General features: G+C 44.9%; 1 protein-coding gene and 1 long non-coding RNA gene across 2 annotated transcripts in view; one reads left to right on the forward strand and one right to left on the reverse strand.

Moving 5' to 3' along the window:
- The window catches only part of fbn1 (fibrillin 1), a 66464-nt gene that overhangs the window by 37982 nt on the left and 11663 nt on the right, over window positions 1–16819 (forward strand). Inside the window, exons 33-54 of the mRNA XM_061751584.1 lie at window positions 2600–2722; window positions 2927–3049; window positions 3146–3271; window positions 4612–4734; window positions 4847–4969; window positions 5050–5217; window positions 5757–5825; window positions 5903–6028; window positions 7510–7632; window positions 7773–7931; window positions 8017–8088; window positions 8181–8306; window positions 8388–8510; window positions 9268–9393; window positions 9486–9602; window positions 9695–9820; window positions 9903–10022; window positions 10954–11079; window positions 15672–15824; window positions 15921–15983; window positions 16065–16184; window positions 16276–16395. Of these exons, the coding sequence (XP_061607568.1) occupies window positions 2600–2722; window positions 2927–3049; window positions 3146–3271; window positions 4612–4734; window positions 4847–4969; window positions 5050–5217; window positions 5757–5825; window positions 5903–6028; window positions 7510–7632; window positions 7773–7931; window positions 8017–8088; window positions 8181–8306; window positions 8388–8510; window positions 9268–9393; window positions 9486–9602; window positions 9695–9820; window positions 9903–10022; window positions 10954–11079; window positions 15672–15824; window positions 15921–15983; window positions 16065–16184; window positions 16276–16395 (2655 nt within the window). The remainder of the gene's footprint in view (window positions 1–2599; window positions 2723–2926; window positions 3050–3145; window positions 3272–4611; window positions 4735–4846; window positions 4970–5049; window positions 5218–5756; window positions 5826–5902; window positions 6029–7509; window positions 7633–7772; window positions 7932–8016; window positions 8089–8180; window positions 8307–8387; window positions 8511–9267; window positions 9394–9485; window positions 9603–9694; window positions 9821–9902; window positions 10023–10953; window positions 11080–15671; window positions 15825–15920; window positions 15984–16064; window positions 16185–16275; window positions 16396–16819) is intronic.
- LOC133467133 (uncharacterized) overlaps window positions 1–16819 on the reverse strand; it is a 32244-nt gene that overhangs the window by 5253 nt on the left and 10172 nt on the right. The gene's annotated exons all lie outside the window — the stretch shown is intronic.

The following is a 16819-nucleotide window of genomic DNA, read 5'->3' on the forward strand; positions in this document are numbered from 1 at the left end:
ACCTTCGCACACAAATAAACAAACTGTCTGATGTGTGATTAAAAGTAGCTATACGCAGACTTGCTTTCAAGAATCCCTTTAAGATATCCAATACAGCCACTTCTGATTCACAGTTTGGGAACTTGAGCTTTGGACTATCGCAGGACCATGACACTAGTTTAGTTTTCTAAATTGTTCATAGGTATGAATGTGCGTGTGAATGCTCGTTTGTCTATATGTGCCCTGCGATTGGCTGGCAACCAATTCAGGGTGTGCCCCGCCTCTCGCCCGAACTCAGCTGGGATAGGCGCCAGCGCACCCTCGACCCGAGTGAGGAGAAGCGGTTCAGAAAATGGATAGATGGAAGTCAAACAAATATTTGTACAGTTTGGTGAATTCTGACTGCACATGCCAAATTGGATGTAAGACTGATGGTCATATTAGCTATTTTCTTTTTTTTTAATTAGAAAAAGTTGAGAAAAAGTATTCATACCTTTTCTCAATACACGCATACAAGGCCAATGTTCTAAACGTGTAGTTGACTAAAATACTGTGGAATAAAAGAATAGTAGAATAGAAATTACCAGGACTCTTTTGAATGTTGCAAAAAATGACATTCCCTTTCAAATAGTCCGATTAGTAGTGATAAGAGAGGAATAATTTTCAAAACAAATGTCGACAACAATGACAATGGCAAATCATCTTCATGACTTGGGCCTTAACGGTACATCCATTACAGGTGTGACACACACACAATCAGACATGAATCAACCAGTTATACTTTACATTGGTACCTTGACTTACGAATGCCCTGATTTATTTTTATTTTTTTTATTGATTTTTTTTTTTAGTAGCGAGCTGTCACTTGGCGGATTTTTTTTTTTTTTTTTTTTTTTAGTGATTTTAACATACAATAAATGATATTGTCCTGTTGTGTGGAAGTCACAGTGGTCTTGATCAAAATGTCTGGTCCTGCCATCGATGGTCGCTTCGCTTCGTCATGAGTCACCAATTGCCGTGCACGAATGAGGATTATTGACATCTGGTCAAGCTGTTGATGACGTTCCCGCCACGATAATGTGTCAGCTGTATCCCACAACACTGAAAACCACAGTGTAGTGTCCGTGACTTTGTTCATTTGTTGTATTTATGGGTGCTTAGGAGTTGATTGGAAAGTTTAGATGGGTGGAGATGTCCTGTTGCTGGTTTACAAACTGGGTGGTATTTTAGCTGTTGTCGAGAATATCAAGATGATGTGTCAAACTAGCTGACTTTTCCACCACAGGTGTTACTGCAGTGCCATAATAGCAAACATTTTTTACTTTCAGACAGGATGTGAAGCTGGCACAAACCAGCTGGCAGATTTCTCTCCGTTTCCCCTTTGTTGCCCATCATCTGTCAAACATTTGCCCAGTTAAATGGAACCTCATCCCTGACACCAGCTGTGGCCGTGGCACACACTTCTTGCCTTGTTTGTGTTTTATATTTCCACATGAGAATGGGTTCCTGTTTAATGTGCTGTCTAACATCAAAGCTTTGATGGAAATTATATTTAATTCCTTCTGTAATCCAGGGAGATTTATTTGCTCCCAGCCCTCATATTAACCCCATCATCAAATGCAGTGTAAATAAGCCATACTCTGTTTTAGGGGAGACTGTAAACCAGCAGAGCTGATCTCTAATTGACAGTGTTTTGAATTACTACCCTCAAAAAGAGTTTGTCTCATAAGTACTAACATCTTCGAGTTCGAAAACAAAGATACCGTCAATGTACACTCCCACGCACACTTCGCAGACTTCAGTCCAAAAAAAAAAGAAGTCATGCCATATCACCAATGACATTTATTTATATTTATATTAGCGCATTTATTTCAAGCGGACTGTTCTAAATCCCACTATTTGGGATCTTATCTGGGCCCGAGTGTCTAGGTGGTTTTTTTTTGGTTGTTTTTTTTTTTGTCTAGGTGTTTTTTTGTTGTTTCAGATTCGCTGTCATTAAAGCTGGACAGTGGAACCTCTAACGTTGAAAATAGTATGCTCTTTGACTTCAAATTGGGAACTTTTCGCATAGTAAATAATAGGAATAGAAATTTGTCGCAGGATCAGAGTTTTGCTGTCATAAGATTTTTATTATAATTTTTTTTTAAATTATTTTTATTTGTTATTTTCTTACCTGTAACAGGGAACGTTTTGAGTAACATTGAAAGTCCATCCATGTAAAGTGAAAATAAATATGGCTTCTACATTTCACACACCACAGAGAGGAGTGTTGTTAACAACCCTGCCAAGTTTGTATGATTAATAAATAAATAAATACGCCCAGTATATCAAATGAGGCTACAAATTCACGAGTATTTGAATAAATGTTTTCAAGTTGGGCTCTTATTTTTTTTAATCTCCCATTTGTAGTTGAAGAAATGTTTGTAGTTGTGTGTTTCCACTGTACAGATGGGCTCAGATTTAATTAAGGCTTATTGTTCACTATCTTGGCTTCAATTGCAGAAAGTTGTTTTGTCATCACTTCTTGGATAAAGGAGGTCAGCCAAAAGGTTTTAGCTTCTGCAATTTCCCTCTTGCAACCATGACGTTAATATCAATGTATTTCTCCTGTCTTCGACAGATATCAACGAGTGTGAAATTGGAGCACACAACTGCGACAGACATGCAACATGTACCAATACAGCAGGCAGCTTCAAATGCAACTGTGCTCCTGGGTGGATTGGTGATGGCATCAAATGCACAGGTAACCCACACATGACACACTTGCGGTATAAAAAATGTGCTTCTGCAAATGCAGACATACCCATAGATACAATTCCATAATATCTTTTTGTAAAAAAAAATGTCATTCATTCAAATGTTTATTTTCCTTTTAAAAAAGAAAAAGACTGTCTCACTGTACACAAATCTGAATGTCATACGATGTTTGGATGTTTTTCATGTTAAGACTTGGATGAGTGCTCCAATGGGACCCACATGTGCAGCAACAACGCCGAATGTCTCAACACCATGGGCTCATATCGATGTGCATGCAAGGATGGATTTTCTGGGGACGGCTTCTACTGCTCAGGTCACACATGCGAGCCAGAAGCCCGACTCACATTACCGACGTGATACATCACTGTGTGTTCTCAGGCTGTCTGTTTTGTGTGACCTCCAACTGCAGACAGTGACGAGTGTGCAGACAACGGTAACCTGTGTGAGAGTGGCCACTGTCTCAACATGCCTGGTGGCTACCGCTGTGAATGTGACATGGGCTTCATCCCCACCGCTGACGGGAAGGCTTGTGAGGGTAAGACAAGAGCCAGATGATCCCGGTTGAAAATAGTCTCGTCATAGTTTTCTCCGCTCGGAAAAGAAATCCAGCAAAACAGATGATGTATTCAAATGGGACTCGTGAGGTATTGGAATGGGGCATGATAAGTCATGCGCAAATTAATGGATTCGTTTTCATCGATTCACTTGCGGCCATATGAAAAAAGTCACCTACTTAGAAAAAAGATGAAAAGGCTATCTTATCATTCCATCATAACATCTGGGAGTCAAGAAATGATTGGTCAACTGGCAACAAAGCATTCTTCAATATGTGGCTAGTATGTGACAATTTTGTTTGATTATTTCAGACAATGCCAAAGCAACAAATGATTGTGTAAACAGTGATTGAAATGTTGTCGGTAGGACAGTAAGTCCCAAAATATGTGGGGAAGGGAGGGCATCTGGTCACCTTGTGTTTACTCTTCACAATTCATGACCATGATTAGAACATAAACAGCTAATATTCAAACTATTGAGGTAGTAGATGATTGCGCGTAGACAAGTTGACCTTAACGATTGAACACAATAAAAACAGGGAGCAGATGACCGTGATTCATACATTCAGCAACAAGTTTCAGGATCTACCGGTAATTGAATGAGGAGACTGATGTCATTGTGCGATTGTGTCAGACGTCCTGAGATAACCTTTCTTGTCCTTCCTTTCCTACAAGGTCATTGTATGAAATCTTTGTCACACGTCTCGAGTTAAGTATGAGGTGTGTCAGAAAAGTTCCGGGACGGGTGTCGCAAACGATATATTTCAAACCCGAACTGCGAGTTTTCCTTTTCGATGCGGGACACACCATCGACCGGCACGTCGACACGACAACGTGCCTGCTCACATTGCACCGAGCATCTGACAGTTCCTTGCCAAGAAGAACATCACCAGGCTGGAGCAAACTCTCTACTCACCCAACCTGGGTCACAGTGATTATTATTATTTCCCCCCCCCCCCCCCTCTTTCCCATGCTCATGGACTCATCTTAGGGAACTGAACACAGGGGGAATAGCTGGAAGGGGAAAATTTGTAGTTTGGATTTGAATTATATCTTTTGTTACACCAGTCTTGGAAGTTTTCTGACATGCCTCGTTTATGTTCATATCAATTTTTCAAATTTGTTTTCCTTTGCCCCTGAAGTGTCAATCTGGAGGAGACACGAGAGAGGCCTCCACTTCCTATTGCAGGCTGACAATTTTCCACCCGAGATCCCAAAATCCACAAATCCCCCAGACCTGGGCCTCCTCTACCTCTCTCTTGTACCACCTCGTCATCATTTTCATTCCTCCTCTCCTTGTCCATTCCTGTCTCTTTCACAGACATAGACGAATGTACCTTCGCTGACATCTGTGTTAATGGACGGTGCAAGAACATTCCAGGCCTTTTCCGATGCGAGTGCATCGTTGGTTATGAGCTGGACAGGAGTGGGGGTAACTGCACAGGTATGACGATGATCATTGCCTATTTTGCCTGAGAAGGCTTCAAAACAACAACACACTCGTGTATTTATGGAGAAATGACACTTTTTAATTTGTTTTACATTGTCTTCCTTAGATATCAATGAATGTGCAGATCCAACCATTTGCATTAATGGGATTTGTGTTAACATCCCCGGAAGCTACCATTGTAACTGCCCCAATGACTTTGAGCTTAACCCCACACGGGTGGGATGCGTAGGTGAGATGCAAAAGTCCTTGACGTGTTCATGACTATTTTCCGACGATATACTGATGTGACTGTTTTTTTTGCGCAAACAGACACTCGCTCTGGAAGCTGCTACCTGGAGGTGCGCACTCGAGGAGACTCATCGGAGAGCTTGGACTGCTCCAATGAGGTTGGAGTTGGGGTTTCTAAGGCATCATGTTGCTGTTCTCAGGGCCACGCGTGGGGAAATCCGTGCGAATTATGCCCGCCACTAAACACAAGTGGGTCAACAAGTCCTTTCATTATACTTGTCACTTCATATTGCCAACTGCGGATATTGTGATGTCGTTTGAGGTTTGCAGCAGCTTGTGGGATTGTCAACCCCCCCCCCCCCCCCCCCCCCCCCCATTAACAAGACAAATTGTACGCATTAGGCATCGGACCGGTCAGGGACAGTTCGCTGTTTTGGCTGACTCGTCACAGGAAATGAACAAATTTGCTCATTAGAACCCTTGAATCACTTGAAGTCATTTGCTGTTATTATTACTGTCAGCAGAAATATCAGGCAGGCCTGGAGAAATGTTGTCATTCAGTACTCTGCCCACATTCAGGCTTCTGAAGATGTGGGTGTGTGTTAACCATAATTGGTGTCACTGATAAAAACCAGAGGGCTGTTGTAAGCAGATGGTCTGTAACCTTATCAGGAATGTTTTCTTTCCGGACATAAGTATCTTTTATTATAAAACTAAACGAAAACTCTGCCAGAAGTGCCCCATGTCTGTTTGTTGATGTGTTTATTATTTGTCACTGTGCCCCGCAGGCGAGTATAAGGTCCTGTGTCCAGGTGGCGAAGGCTTCAGACCGAACCCCATCACAGTCATTTTGGAAGGTCAGATGACAGCTTTTGAATGACAGTGACTCCAGCACAGAAATCCCACCCTCGTTGTCATTTTTCTCCTCTGACAGACATCAATGAGTGTCAGGAACTGCCTGGCTTGTGTCAGGGCGGAGAGTGCATCAACACCTTCGGGAGCTTTCAGTGTGAATGTCCAAGAGGTTTCACACTCAACCAAGATACGAGAGTCTGCGAAGGTAAGATGACGATGGACCAAACACGGAAATCGTCAATGGACTCCACGCATCTCCAGAATCACTACTTTTCAGCAAATTAGAAAAAAAGCAACACACCATCTTGCTTGCGTTACCAAGCAATGCATTGTTTAAGTTAGTGCTATACCTTATATTGCTGCCATATACAGTTGTGCACCAACATCAACACAACACAACCCCAAAATCATGTGAACCGCTTGTTTATTAATACGCTAGAAAACTGTCATTGATTAAAATGCTAGGACATGCCCGCCAGCACCAGCCGTTCGCATGACACGCAGACAAAATCAAACGACTGTGGTTACATTCCAAATTCTTTTTCAAAGGTCTGAGAGCCATGAGTGACGTAAAACAATAGCCTGACTAAGCTGTGTGAGGCAGAAATGAATCTGCACGCAAACCTACGTTCGTGGCTGACCTATCCCTAACTCCATTACACTTCACCATCTTTAACATCATAGTCAAATGTATCTGTGCTAACTATTTTCCCTTGTTATTGTCTACCAAAAACATCCAGACTTTCAATCCAGAGGTGACAAAGTGCCGCACGGCTCACGCAGAGCGAGGGAAGAGGCAGAGGGTTCAAGAAAGTTAGATTTACTCTCAGTAACAGACGAAATATGGACAGACCAATCATTTCGATTTGTGAGAAAAAAAACAAACACATATTTGGACATAACAAGGTTTCTTCCTGACAGCTACGAAAAAAAAATTACCGATTTCTCTCTTGCATGCATGCAAGCTAAAACTCACCAGGAGGGAATGACGTAGGAACCCAATAATATTCACATTGACAGGTTCATTATAACTTATTATTAGAAGAATTCCTGGCCACAACAATAAGAATGGACATTTGGGCTTTGAGTCGGATTGGGTTCCCTAGTGATGAGTTTTTAAAAGGGTCATGAGCGTCGTTATTGTCATGAGGTGCTTTGTAAAGTTTGGACTGTGTTAAACAAAAGAGATTTTGGTGTGCTCGGCGGGTTAGCCTATTGTAGCCTCAAGTTAGTATAACCACTGGCAGCCACGGCGACAAAGTTACAAAGGTGTGGCAGTCGGGTTTGCTTCTTCAACTTTTAATCTTCATTTCCTGCCCACGCCGACTTGCAAATGATCCGATTTCACTCGGCTCTCTCTGGAACCACAAATGTTTTTCGCAAATACAAAATCGTTTTCCCCGACTTTTATTCCCTGAAATACTGCCTGCGCAGACACTCAGTCTTTTTGCTAAGCCAGGCTAACCGTCTTAAAAATGGAAGACAGATGTGGCATAGCTTGGAAATGAATCTTACCTTACACCAGAAAAGGAGTAAAAAAAAAATAAGGAAGCAAATACATTCATTGTATGAAACTGTGTGAAATTGTGAACTTAAAAGGTAGAGTATCGAAAATCGTGCCGTGAAATGCTTATTTTCTCAAGTAGTGCGTAAATAATATGAATCGAATGATCTTTTTGGGCACAGATATCAACGAGTGTGAGCGTCCAGGAATTTGTGGGCCAGGCCAGTGCTACAACACCATCGGAAACTACACCTGCATCTGCCCCGTGGACTACATGCAAGTCAATGGAGGCAACAATTGCATGGGTACGCGTGCATGCTGCACGCGTGAAATGAAATGATCCTCCTTTTAAATTCAACTTTAACATCTGTACTCAGTATCAAAGACTTGTGTCTTAAATCGTCTTTCAACAATCAGTTTTCCACGATTTTGCCATCACTTACAGATATGAGGAAGAGCTACTGCTACAGGAACTTTTATTCGGACAACAGAACATGTGACGGAGAGCTAACCTTCAACATGACCAAAAAGAAGTGCTGCTGCGCGTACAACATTGGTCGTGCGTGGAACAAACCCTGCGAGGAGTGTCCTGTGCCCAGCAGCGGTGAGTTGCCATAGACTCACTCCGCTCACAATCATGACCACACAGGAAGAATGGGTGAAAATAAAGTCAACTCTTCTCCACTCAGATGAGTTTGCCATCCTGTGTGGCAGTGAGAGACCAGGATATTATATCGACATCACCACTGGACGTGTTATTGGTAATAATAGCTGACAATTGAGCTTTGTCGAACTTTGACTCGAAAGCCCCTCGCTACAAACTTTTGTATGTTTATCCCGCTGTTTGCACTAGATATTGACGAGTGCAGGGAAATCCCAGGCGTGTGTGAGAATGGAGTATGCATCAACATGATCGGTAGCTTCAGGTGTGAGTGCCCCATCGGCTTCATCTACAATGACAAGCTACTCATTTGTGAAGGTACAGCATTGAGCGACTTTCCGAATTCTGATGTACTGGATGTACCAAGTCGAGTTCATAACCAAATCCTCTTTTTCGCAGATATCGATGAGTGTCAGAATGGGCCCGTGTGCCAGCATAATGCAGCCTGCTTAAACATGCCTGGAAGCTACCGCTGCGAGTGCAAACCTGGGTATCGACTCACCACGGCAGGACAATGCCTAGGTACAGTATGTCCTTCATTTTTAATATTGTTTTGAGAACGCTTGACTCCTTTTACCGTAGTTCAGATGGCTCATAATGCGTCAGGGAATACAGCGTTATAAAGATACACAGTAGAAGGTTTTGCTACTAACTTGTTTGTACAACTGTTTTAGGCCATTGATTATTGCATGGTGGTAGTAATTATTACATTAATGCCATGCACAATTCAAAAAAATTATAGAATGTATATATGATATGTTACAGAACCATCCGCAATAGGTGAAAAAAAACGTACTTTTTTTTGTACTTTTACCCCCACCTGCTTTAAATTCATATAAACACACTTTCATGTATTCCTGAACGCCTGTAGTCACGCGCTCGCTCAAACATTTTTCCAAATAAGAGGCAAAGCGAGCTTGCTTCAAGATGTCTATTTGTCAAGTTTACTGTAAAACTGACACAAAACAATGTAGCATTTTAAACAAATTAAACATCGTATGTTCCACCAAACCATATAATTTTGTCTGATATTGGTCGGCGAGCTCAATGCCAAAGTGTAATGTGACACATGCGATGCGACACGCCAACGGAAATTATAAGCAGCAAAACATACAGGTCATAGAACATCACTCACAGGCAAATATTCTCTCTGCTGTGTAGGAATGACACATACTGGAGCTTGCAGTAGTTGGGGACCTTCTCTGTCTCTTTTTCTAGCTGTTAATTACGCCTGCCCAGCATGTTGGCTAGTTTGTTAGTTTGTTTGTCTTTTCCTTAGACCGTAATGAATGTGCCGAGAATGCCGGCGTTTGCAATCCTGGTCAGTGCATTGACACGCTGGGGAGCTACCGTTGCATCTGCCCTAACGGATTTAAAACAACTCGGGACCAGTCAATGTGTGTTGGTAAGCTATTTATTTTTTTTATTTTTTTTACCCTCTTACTGTTGTTCTCCTACTGAGTGCTATGGCATTTGAACCTAAAATGGTATTTTTAGACACGGACGAATGCGAGCGACAACCCTGCGGCAACGGGACCTGTAAGAACACTGTGGGCTCGTACAACTGTCTCTGCTACCCCGGATTCCAAAATTCACACAACAGTGACTGTATAGGTACTGTACATGCGTATTTGTATGGAAAAGGGAAAGGAGAGCCATGTTATGTATTTACAGGTAACATATGCCTGTGTTTGTGTTGTGTTCAGACATTGATGAGTGCTCAAGCCAGAGGGGCATCTGTCGTAACGGACAATGTGTGAACACTGTGGGCAACTTCCTCTGCGTGTGCAATGATGGCTATGAGCTTTCGCCGGACGGCAGACTGTGTGTAGGTAAGAAACGGTAGATACCTTCATGGCTACTGGATGTTTTACAAATTGACACTACGCCCCTCACACCTCCCTTTCGTCTCAGATATAAACGAATGTGTAGTAAATCCTGGCACATGCGGCGTCGGCACTTGTCTGAATCTGGATGGCTCGTACAGATGCATTTGCCCGCCTGGATATTATCTCCATGAGGAAACATGCGAAGGTAACCTAAGCGCGACGGCAGCCAGCATCACATCAGCGCGCAAGCCTACACTACTTACAAGCAGTCACAGACAGAACAAATGAATGGTCTTCTATCAGACGGCACGAAGTACATACACTAATGAATGTATCCACTGTGCCTTGGCTCCATAAAGGTTGGAAATCACTGGCTTAGGATTCCAAATTTTCAGCTAAATTTCAGACAGTTTCGGTTCAATTTCCATGGGAAGATAAACTGGGGAATTTTGGAAATATTGTCGAGGTGACAAATATACATGTCTATGGCAGTGAAAGAGTTAACAGGCAACCTTCAATTTTGTAAAACGACTCGTTGTCTCCTGATATGCTTTAAAAAAAACAACAACAACTATATGTTACCATCATTTCAATAGGTTGAATATCAGGGCATTTTTGCTGATTAAATGAATAAAACATGAAAATGTTTCTATGAGCTCCCAAAATCCATCACTTTTAAATCCTTCTTGAGTCTTGTGAGAACAGGCTCTTACGAGATGGGAATAAAGTGCTGCCTCCGCTGCTCCCCATCCATGTCTCATTTATCTCCTCCTTCTCACATGTGGGAGTGGGCCCGAAGTAGAATGCTTGGATTGTTTATGTAGTGGTGCTGATGAAGAGATATTCGGCAGACTTCAACACATTCCTGCTCAGGGCTCTGTTCTTGGAAGCAGGGAGGAACAGCACTAAATTCTTAACATCAGTAAGCGCAGCAGCTGGTCATGGTGACGGCTGAACGCATGACAGCGAGGTTATTCCCCTGTGATGTTCTTTTCACATATCGCATATTTGAATAAACTTTGATTTACTGACTTGACTGATTTAACCCCATCCCTATTAACCCTGAAGCAGATGAAGAAAAAGGCCCCGGGGTGAACTTCCGTACAGATTCTGATTTGATTTTCTTTTGGTGCCAGACATTGACGAGTGTTCCCAGTCACCCGAGATCTGTATGTTTGGAACCTGCTCCAACACAGAGGGAAGCTTCACCTGCTTGTGCCCTGAGGGCTTCCAACTGTCTGCCTCTGGGCGCAGATGTTTAGGTAAGTACGTGAAACAAGAAACAGGACTATCTTGAAACTGCGTTATAGATGAGGTGCGAGGTGCACTTCTGTCGTTTCATCCTCCCGTGCCAAGAAAGCACTCCGTGTCCCTGTTGCTTTTGTGGGTGTTAGGGTGACTCTGAACCGACCACCTTCCCATCCCCTCAATTGTGTACGTATGTGTTTATGTACTCCATGTGCGTGTTTAACGCTTGGGTGGGGGCGCGCTGAGTCCACCGTTAGGGAGTTCCTTTGAAACACACAAGCGATGACATCACCGGTTCTGAAGAGGCGGATTAAAGTTTGCATTTCACCCCTCTCCCTAGCGTCAGTCGTGCTTGACTGAAGGGTGGAGAAAGAATTAGAGCAGCTGGGTGGAGGGTGCAAACATGGGCAATAAATCAGATCAAGGATAAATCCCGTCACACTTGTTTGAGGGTTGTTTTTCTGGAAAAGGCTGATTGACATGCAAATGATGGAGTAAACTGCCGGGTGTCCCATCAGTAACGATACAATTCCTTTTTTTCCATTTCATTTCAGGTATTATTTGGACAGACGTGAGGCCATCTGCATTTCATAGCTTTAGGGTTTGCAGTTGTTGCAAGCATGTCGTTGGTTCCCTTACCCATGGCTCGCCAATTGTCGTAGAAACAGCGTTACAAAATCGCTGCCTGGCAAGAAGTTCTTCTGTACTAACTTTGGTTCTGCGCCAGTTTGAGAAGCTTTATGGCTGTCACACTGTCCCAACACTAGCCATGCCAGGTTTCGTCTGTTCTTTACAAACCACACAGCGGAAGGCCTGCTACTAACGCAACTGATGTAAACACTGAACTTCTAGAGCAGGCGTTAGCCCGAAGCCAGGGAAGGTCTATCTGTAGGGCTGCACTCGAATTCAGCCCAGAAAAGCATGAACCAAGCTTTTGTGGAGCCCTCTCGATAGTCTTTCCCTGGCTTTGCGCGAACACCTGCTCGAAGAGTATGGTGTTGTCATCAGTTGCAGGCTTTCCGCTGCATGGTTTGACAAGAACAGATCTTGTTTTGTGTGACGCTATGAAGCTTCTCAAACTGGCGCTGAACTTTAGTCGGGGACAGATAAACTTATTGCAATGCTACTCCCGCATCAATTGGCGAGCTATGGGCAAGGGAATGAAATATTTACAAAAATTGAAAAGCCTGAGCTGCCAAATACTGAAGGCCTCACGTCTGTCCGAATGATACCTGAAGGAAGTGTACAGTGACTTTCGGGACACCCTGTATAGATTTTCTATCGGATCTCATCAGTTATACTTAGTCGTGATAGTATTTGTTTCATTTATGTTATTTTTATGACACCGACTGTCAGTGAGACTGCTGTTGTGCTTGTTGACAAATTTGCTGAGAGTCTAAGTGCATTTTACCACAACATCTGTGCACAAGGCATCGAGTGTTTTGCGGAAATATCAGCGGATTGGCTTTGTGGAGCGAAGTAACTTGACCCACTAGGACGCTGTGTACACAGCACCAGGTGTTCATGTCTTCGCCAGGTGCGCGATCATGTGTGTACGATCTGTTGTGGTCAAGGCGCTTATTTGTGCAATTTGGCGAAGAGCTAGCAGGGAGAGCGTGACCATGTGCTTCTCATTACAAGAGCCAGGAAGAACAAGAGTCCTCACAATCCTCTCCATTTGCCAACCTCCCCAAGTTAAACGTTTTATCATTAAGCAACAACAACAACAACAACAAAAAAGCTCCCTTTGCTGCTCTTACTAAGTTTAAAACTTGTTAACCCCAAATCTATATGGGAGCTCACAGGGCCAGGTTTGTGGAAAATGTATTATTTATTAAGCACATACGGTAAGAGCCCCTCCTTGAGCCGTCACCTTGTCGCGGTGGAGGGGTTTGTGTGTCCCAGTGATCCTAGGAGCTAAGTTGTCTGGAGCTTTATGGCCCTGGGAGGGTCACCCAAGACAAACAGGTCCTAGGTGAGGGACCACACAAAGCACGGCTCAAAGACCCCTTATGATGACGACAAACAATGGACTTCGTTTTCCCTTGCCCGGACGCGGGTCACCGGGGCCCCCCTCTGGAGCCAGGCGTAGAGGTGGGGTTCGAAGGCGAGCGCCTGGTGGCCGGGCCTGCACCCATGGGGCCCGGCTGGGCACAGCCCGAAAGGGTAACGTGGGTCCCCCTTCCAATGGGCTCGCCACCTGTGGGAGGGGCCATAGGGGTCGGGTGCAGTACGAGCTGGGCGGCAGCCGAACGCGGCGACCTTGGCGATCCGATCCCCAGCTACAGAAGCTGGCTCTAGGGACGTGGAATGTCACCTCTCTGGCAGGGAAAGAGACCTCAGCTGGTGTGTGAGGTCGAGAAGTTCCGACTAGATATAGTCGGATTCGCCTCCACACACAGCTTGGGCTCTGGTACCAGTCCTCTCGAGAGGGGTTGGATTCTCTTCCACTCTGGAGTTGCCCACGGTGAGAGGCAGGTGTGGGCATACTTATTGCCCCCCGGCTTGGCGCCTGTACGCCCGGTGGACAAGAGGGTAGTCTCCCTCCGCCTTCGGGTGGGGGGGACGGGTCCTGACAGTTGTTTGTGCCTTTGCACCAAACAGCGGTTCAGAGTACCCACCTTTTTTGGAATCCTTGGAGGGGGTGCTGGAGAGCGCTCCCGCTGGGGACTCCATTGTTCTGCTGGGGGACTTAGATGCTCACATGGGCAATGACAGTGAGACCTGGAAGGGCGTCATTGGGAGGAACTGCCCCCCCGATCAGAACCCGAGCGGTGGTCTGTTATTGGACTTCTGTGCTCATCACGGATTGTCCATAACGAACACCATGTTCAAGCATAAGGGTGTCCACACGTGCACTTGGCACCAGGACACCCTAGGTCGCAGTTCGATGATCGACTTTGTGGTCGTGTCATCGGACTTGCGGCCGCATGTCTCGGACACTCGGGTGAAGAGAGTGGCGGAGCTGTCAACTGATCACCACCTGGTGGTGAGTAGGCTCCGATGGTGGGGGAAGATTCCGGTCCGACGTGGCAGGCCCAAACGCATTGTAAGGGTCTGCTGGGACCGCTTGGCAGAATCCCCTGTCAGAAGGAGTTTCAACTCCCACCTCCGACAGAACTTTGCTCATGTTCCGGGGGAGGCGAGGGACATCGAGTCCGAGTGGACCATGTTCCGTACCTCCATTGCTGAGGCGGCCGACCGGAGCTGTGGCCGTAAGGTGGTCGGTGCCTGTCGTGGCGGCAATCCCTGAACCCGTTGGTGGACACCAACGGTGAGGAATGCCGTCAAGCTGAAGGAGTGCTATCGGGCATTTTTGGCCTGTGGTACTCCTGAAGCAGCTGATGGGTACCGGCTGGCCAAGCGGAATGCAGCTCTGTTTGTCGCTGAAGCAAAAACTCAGGTATGGGAGGAGTTAGGTGAGGCCATGGAGAAAGACTTCTGGACGGCTTTGAGGAAATTCTGGTCCACCATCCGGCGTCTCAGGAGAGGAAAGCAATGCACCACCAACACTGTGTTTAGTGGGTATGGGGCGCTGCTGACCTCGACTCGGGACATTGTGAGTCGGTGGGGAGAATACTCAATTCCACGGACACGCCTTCCCATGAGGAAGCAGAGTGTGGGTTCTCTGAGGCGGGCTCTCCTATCTCTGGGGTTGAGGTCACCGAGGTGGTTAAAAAGCTCCTCGGTGGCAAGGCCCCGGGGGTGGATGAGATTCGCCCGCAGGGTTGGACTCCGCCAAGGCTGCCCTTTGTCACCGATTCTGTTCATAACTTTTATGGACAGAATTTAGAGGGGGTCCGGTTTGGTGGCCTGAGTATTGCATCTCTGCTTTTTGCAGATGATGTGGTTCTGTTGGCTTCATCAAGCCGTGACCTCCAACTCTCATTGGAGCAGTTCGCAGCCGAGTGTGAAGCGGCTGGGATGAGAATCAGCACCTCCAAATCTGAGACCATGGTCCTCAGTCGGTAAAGGGTGGTGTGCCCTCTCCAGGTCGGGGATGAGATCCTGCCCCAAGTGGAGGAGTTCAAGTATCGTGGGGTCTTGTTCACGAGTGAGGGAAGAATGGAACAGGAGATCGACAGGTGGATCGGTGCAGCATCTGCAGTGATGCGGACTTTGTATCGGTCCGTTGTGGTAAAGAAGGAGCTTAGCCGGAAGGCGAAGCTCTCGATTTACCGGTCGATCTACATTCCTCCCCTCACCTATGGTCACGAGCTGTGGGTCGTGACCCAAAGAACGAGAGCGGCCGAAATGAGTTTCCTCCGCAGGGTGTCCGGGCTCTCCCTTAGAGATAGATGTTGTTGTGACTTCCGGCTTGTCCCAAAGTACAGTAATTACGCTTTATAAAACCCGTTTATTCTATTTACATTCTATTTTAGTATGTTTTTACAGCACAATACAGTGCTGTTGTAATGATAATGTGATGATTTGGGGGAACTTGCATAGATAAGATAGATCGATCATTTTTGTAAATTATTAGCTTTTAGGATATCCTTCGACTAAAAGTCAAACTTTTGACTTTTCTCATCCAGTTTCAAATGGTGTTATTTGTTCGTCACCTTTTGTCTCTGTTGTTTTCCTTTTTACGTGTGCGCCCGTTTAGATGTACGCGTCAACTACTGCTATACGAAGTTTGAAAATGGGCGCTGCCAGGTTCCAAAGCCTCAGAATACTTCCAAGGAAGAATGCTGCTGTACTGGAATGCCGGGTCAAGGCTGGGGAGACCCCTGTGAAATCTGCCCTGCCCAGACAGAGGGTAGGTTTCCATCACACAGGCAAAAAAAATCACGAGCATGCTAATTGATACAAGACGTGTTTTAGTATTAATGATGTTTGCAATATAATGTTCCAGAGGCGTATCCCCTTCTCTGTAAAAATAAGGGATACACACGCGGGCTCGATGACGCTCCAAAAGGTATGAGCCTTATTATCTACCACATGAATCATTATCCTCGGCTCCTCTTGCGGTATCACGTTGACTTTCCTTTTCTCGTAGATATTGATGAATGCATCAATAACCCCTGTGCCAACGGCCAGTGCATCAACACAGACGGTTCTTTCCGCTGTGAATGTCCGCTGGGCTACAGACTCGACATCAGAGGAGTTACTTGTGTCGGCAAGTGTCTCTTATCATCCATCCGTTGTTGCTCTCTTTCTTTCTTATGTGTGTATATGTGATGCATTCAATATGTCTCTGTCCATTCCAGACACCGATGAGTGTGATGTTGGTAACCCCTGCGGAAACGGCACGTGCACAAATGCGATCGGAGGCTTTGAGTGTGCATGTGAGGAGGGCTTCGAGCCTGGTCCAATGATGACCTGTGAAGGTGTGCCAAATGGAGTCTTATCTTTCAAAAGTTACTCTAATTTATTCGTTTGTTTCATATTACATTAACAATTTGTTTCAAACCTTGAATTTGGATTTGAAATAAAAATGCACATTAAACACAAAGTAAAAAATATAATTTATCATAAGGACCAGGGACTATTTTCGCTTCCATTCCTTCTTTTTCAATTTTAATTCTTTTTTTAATTTCTTGCTCAGCCAGGATACAAATCCAGGACGTGTCTTTAAAGGAGCGGTAGTCGGTTGTCCGACCAGTAACTATAAATGAGCTTAAAACAAAGTTGTGGTCATGAACTTTAGTGTAAAGTGAGGATGCTATTGTACTGTAAGTAAAAGTATTGTTGTTTTCATCTGATTTGAGGGGAGTGACATTTGCTTTCAGTCAAAGCACACGGAACGAGTTC

This window comes from Phyllopteryx taeniolatus, chromosome 2 (assembly GCF_024500385.1).
Source record: "Phyllopteryx taeniolatus isolate TA_2022b chromosome 2, UOR_Ptae_1.2, whole genome shotgun sequence".
In the NCBI taxonomy this organism is placed as follows: domain Eukaryota; kingdom Metazoa; phylum Chordata; class Actinopteri; order Syngnathiformes; family Syngnathidae; genus Phyllopteryx; species Phyllopteryx taeniolatus.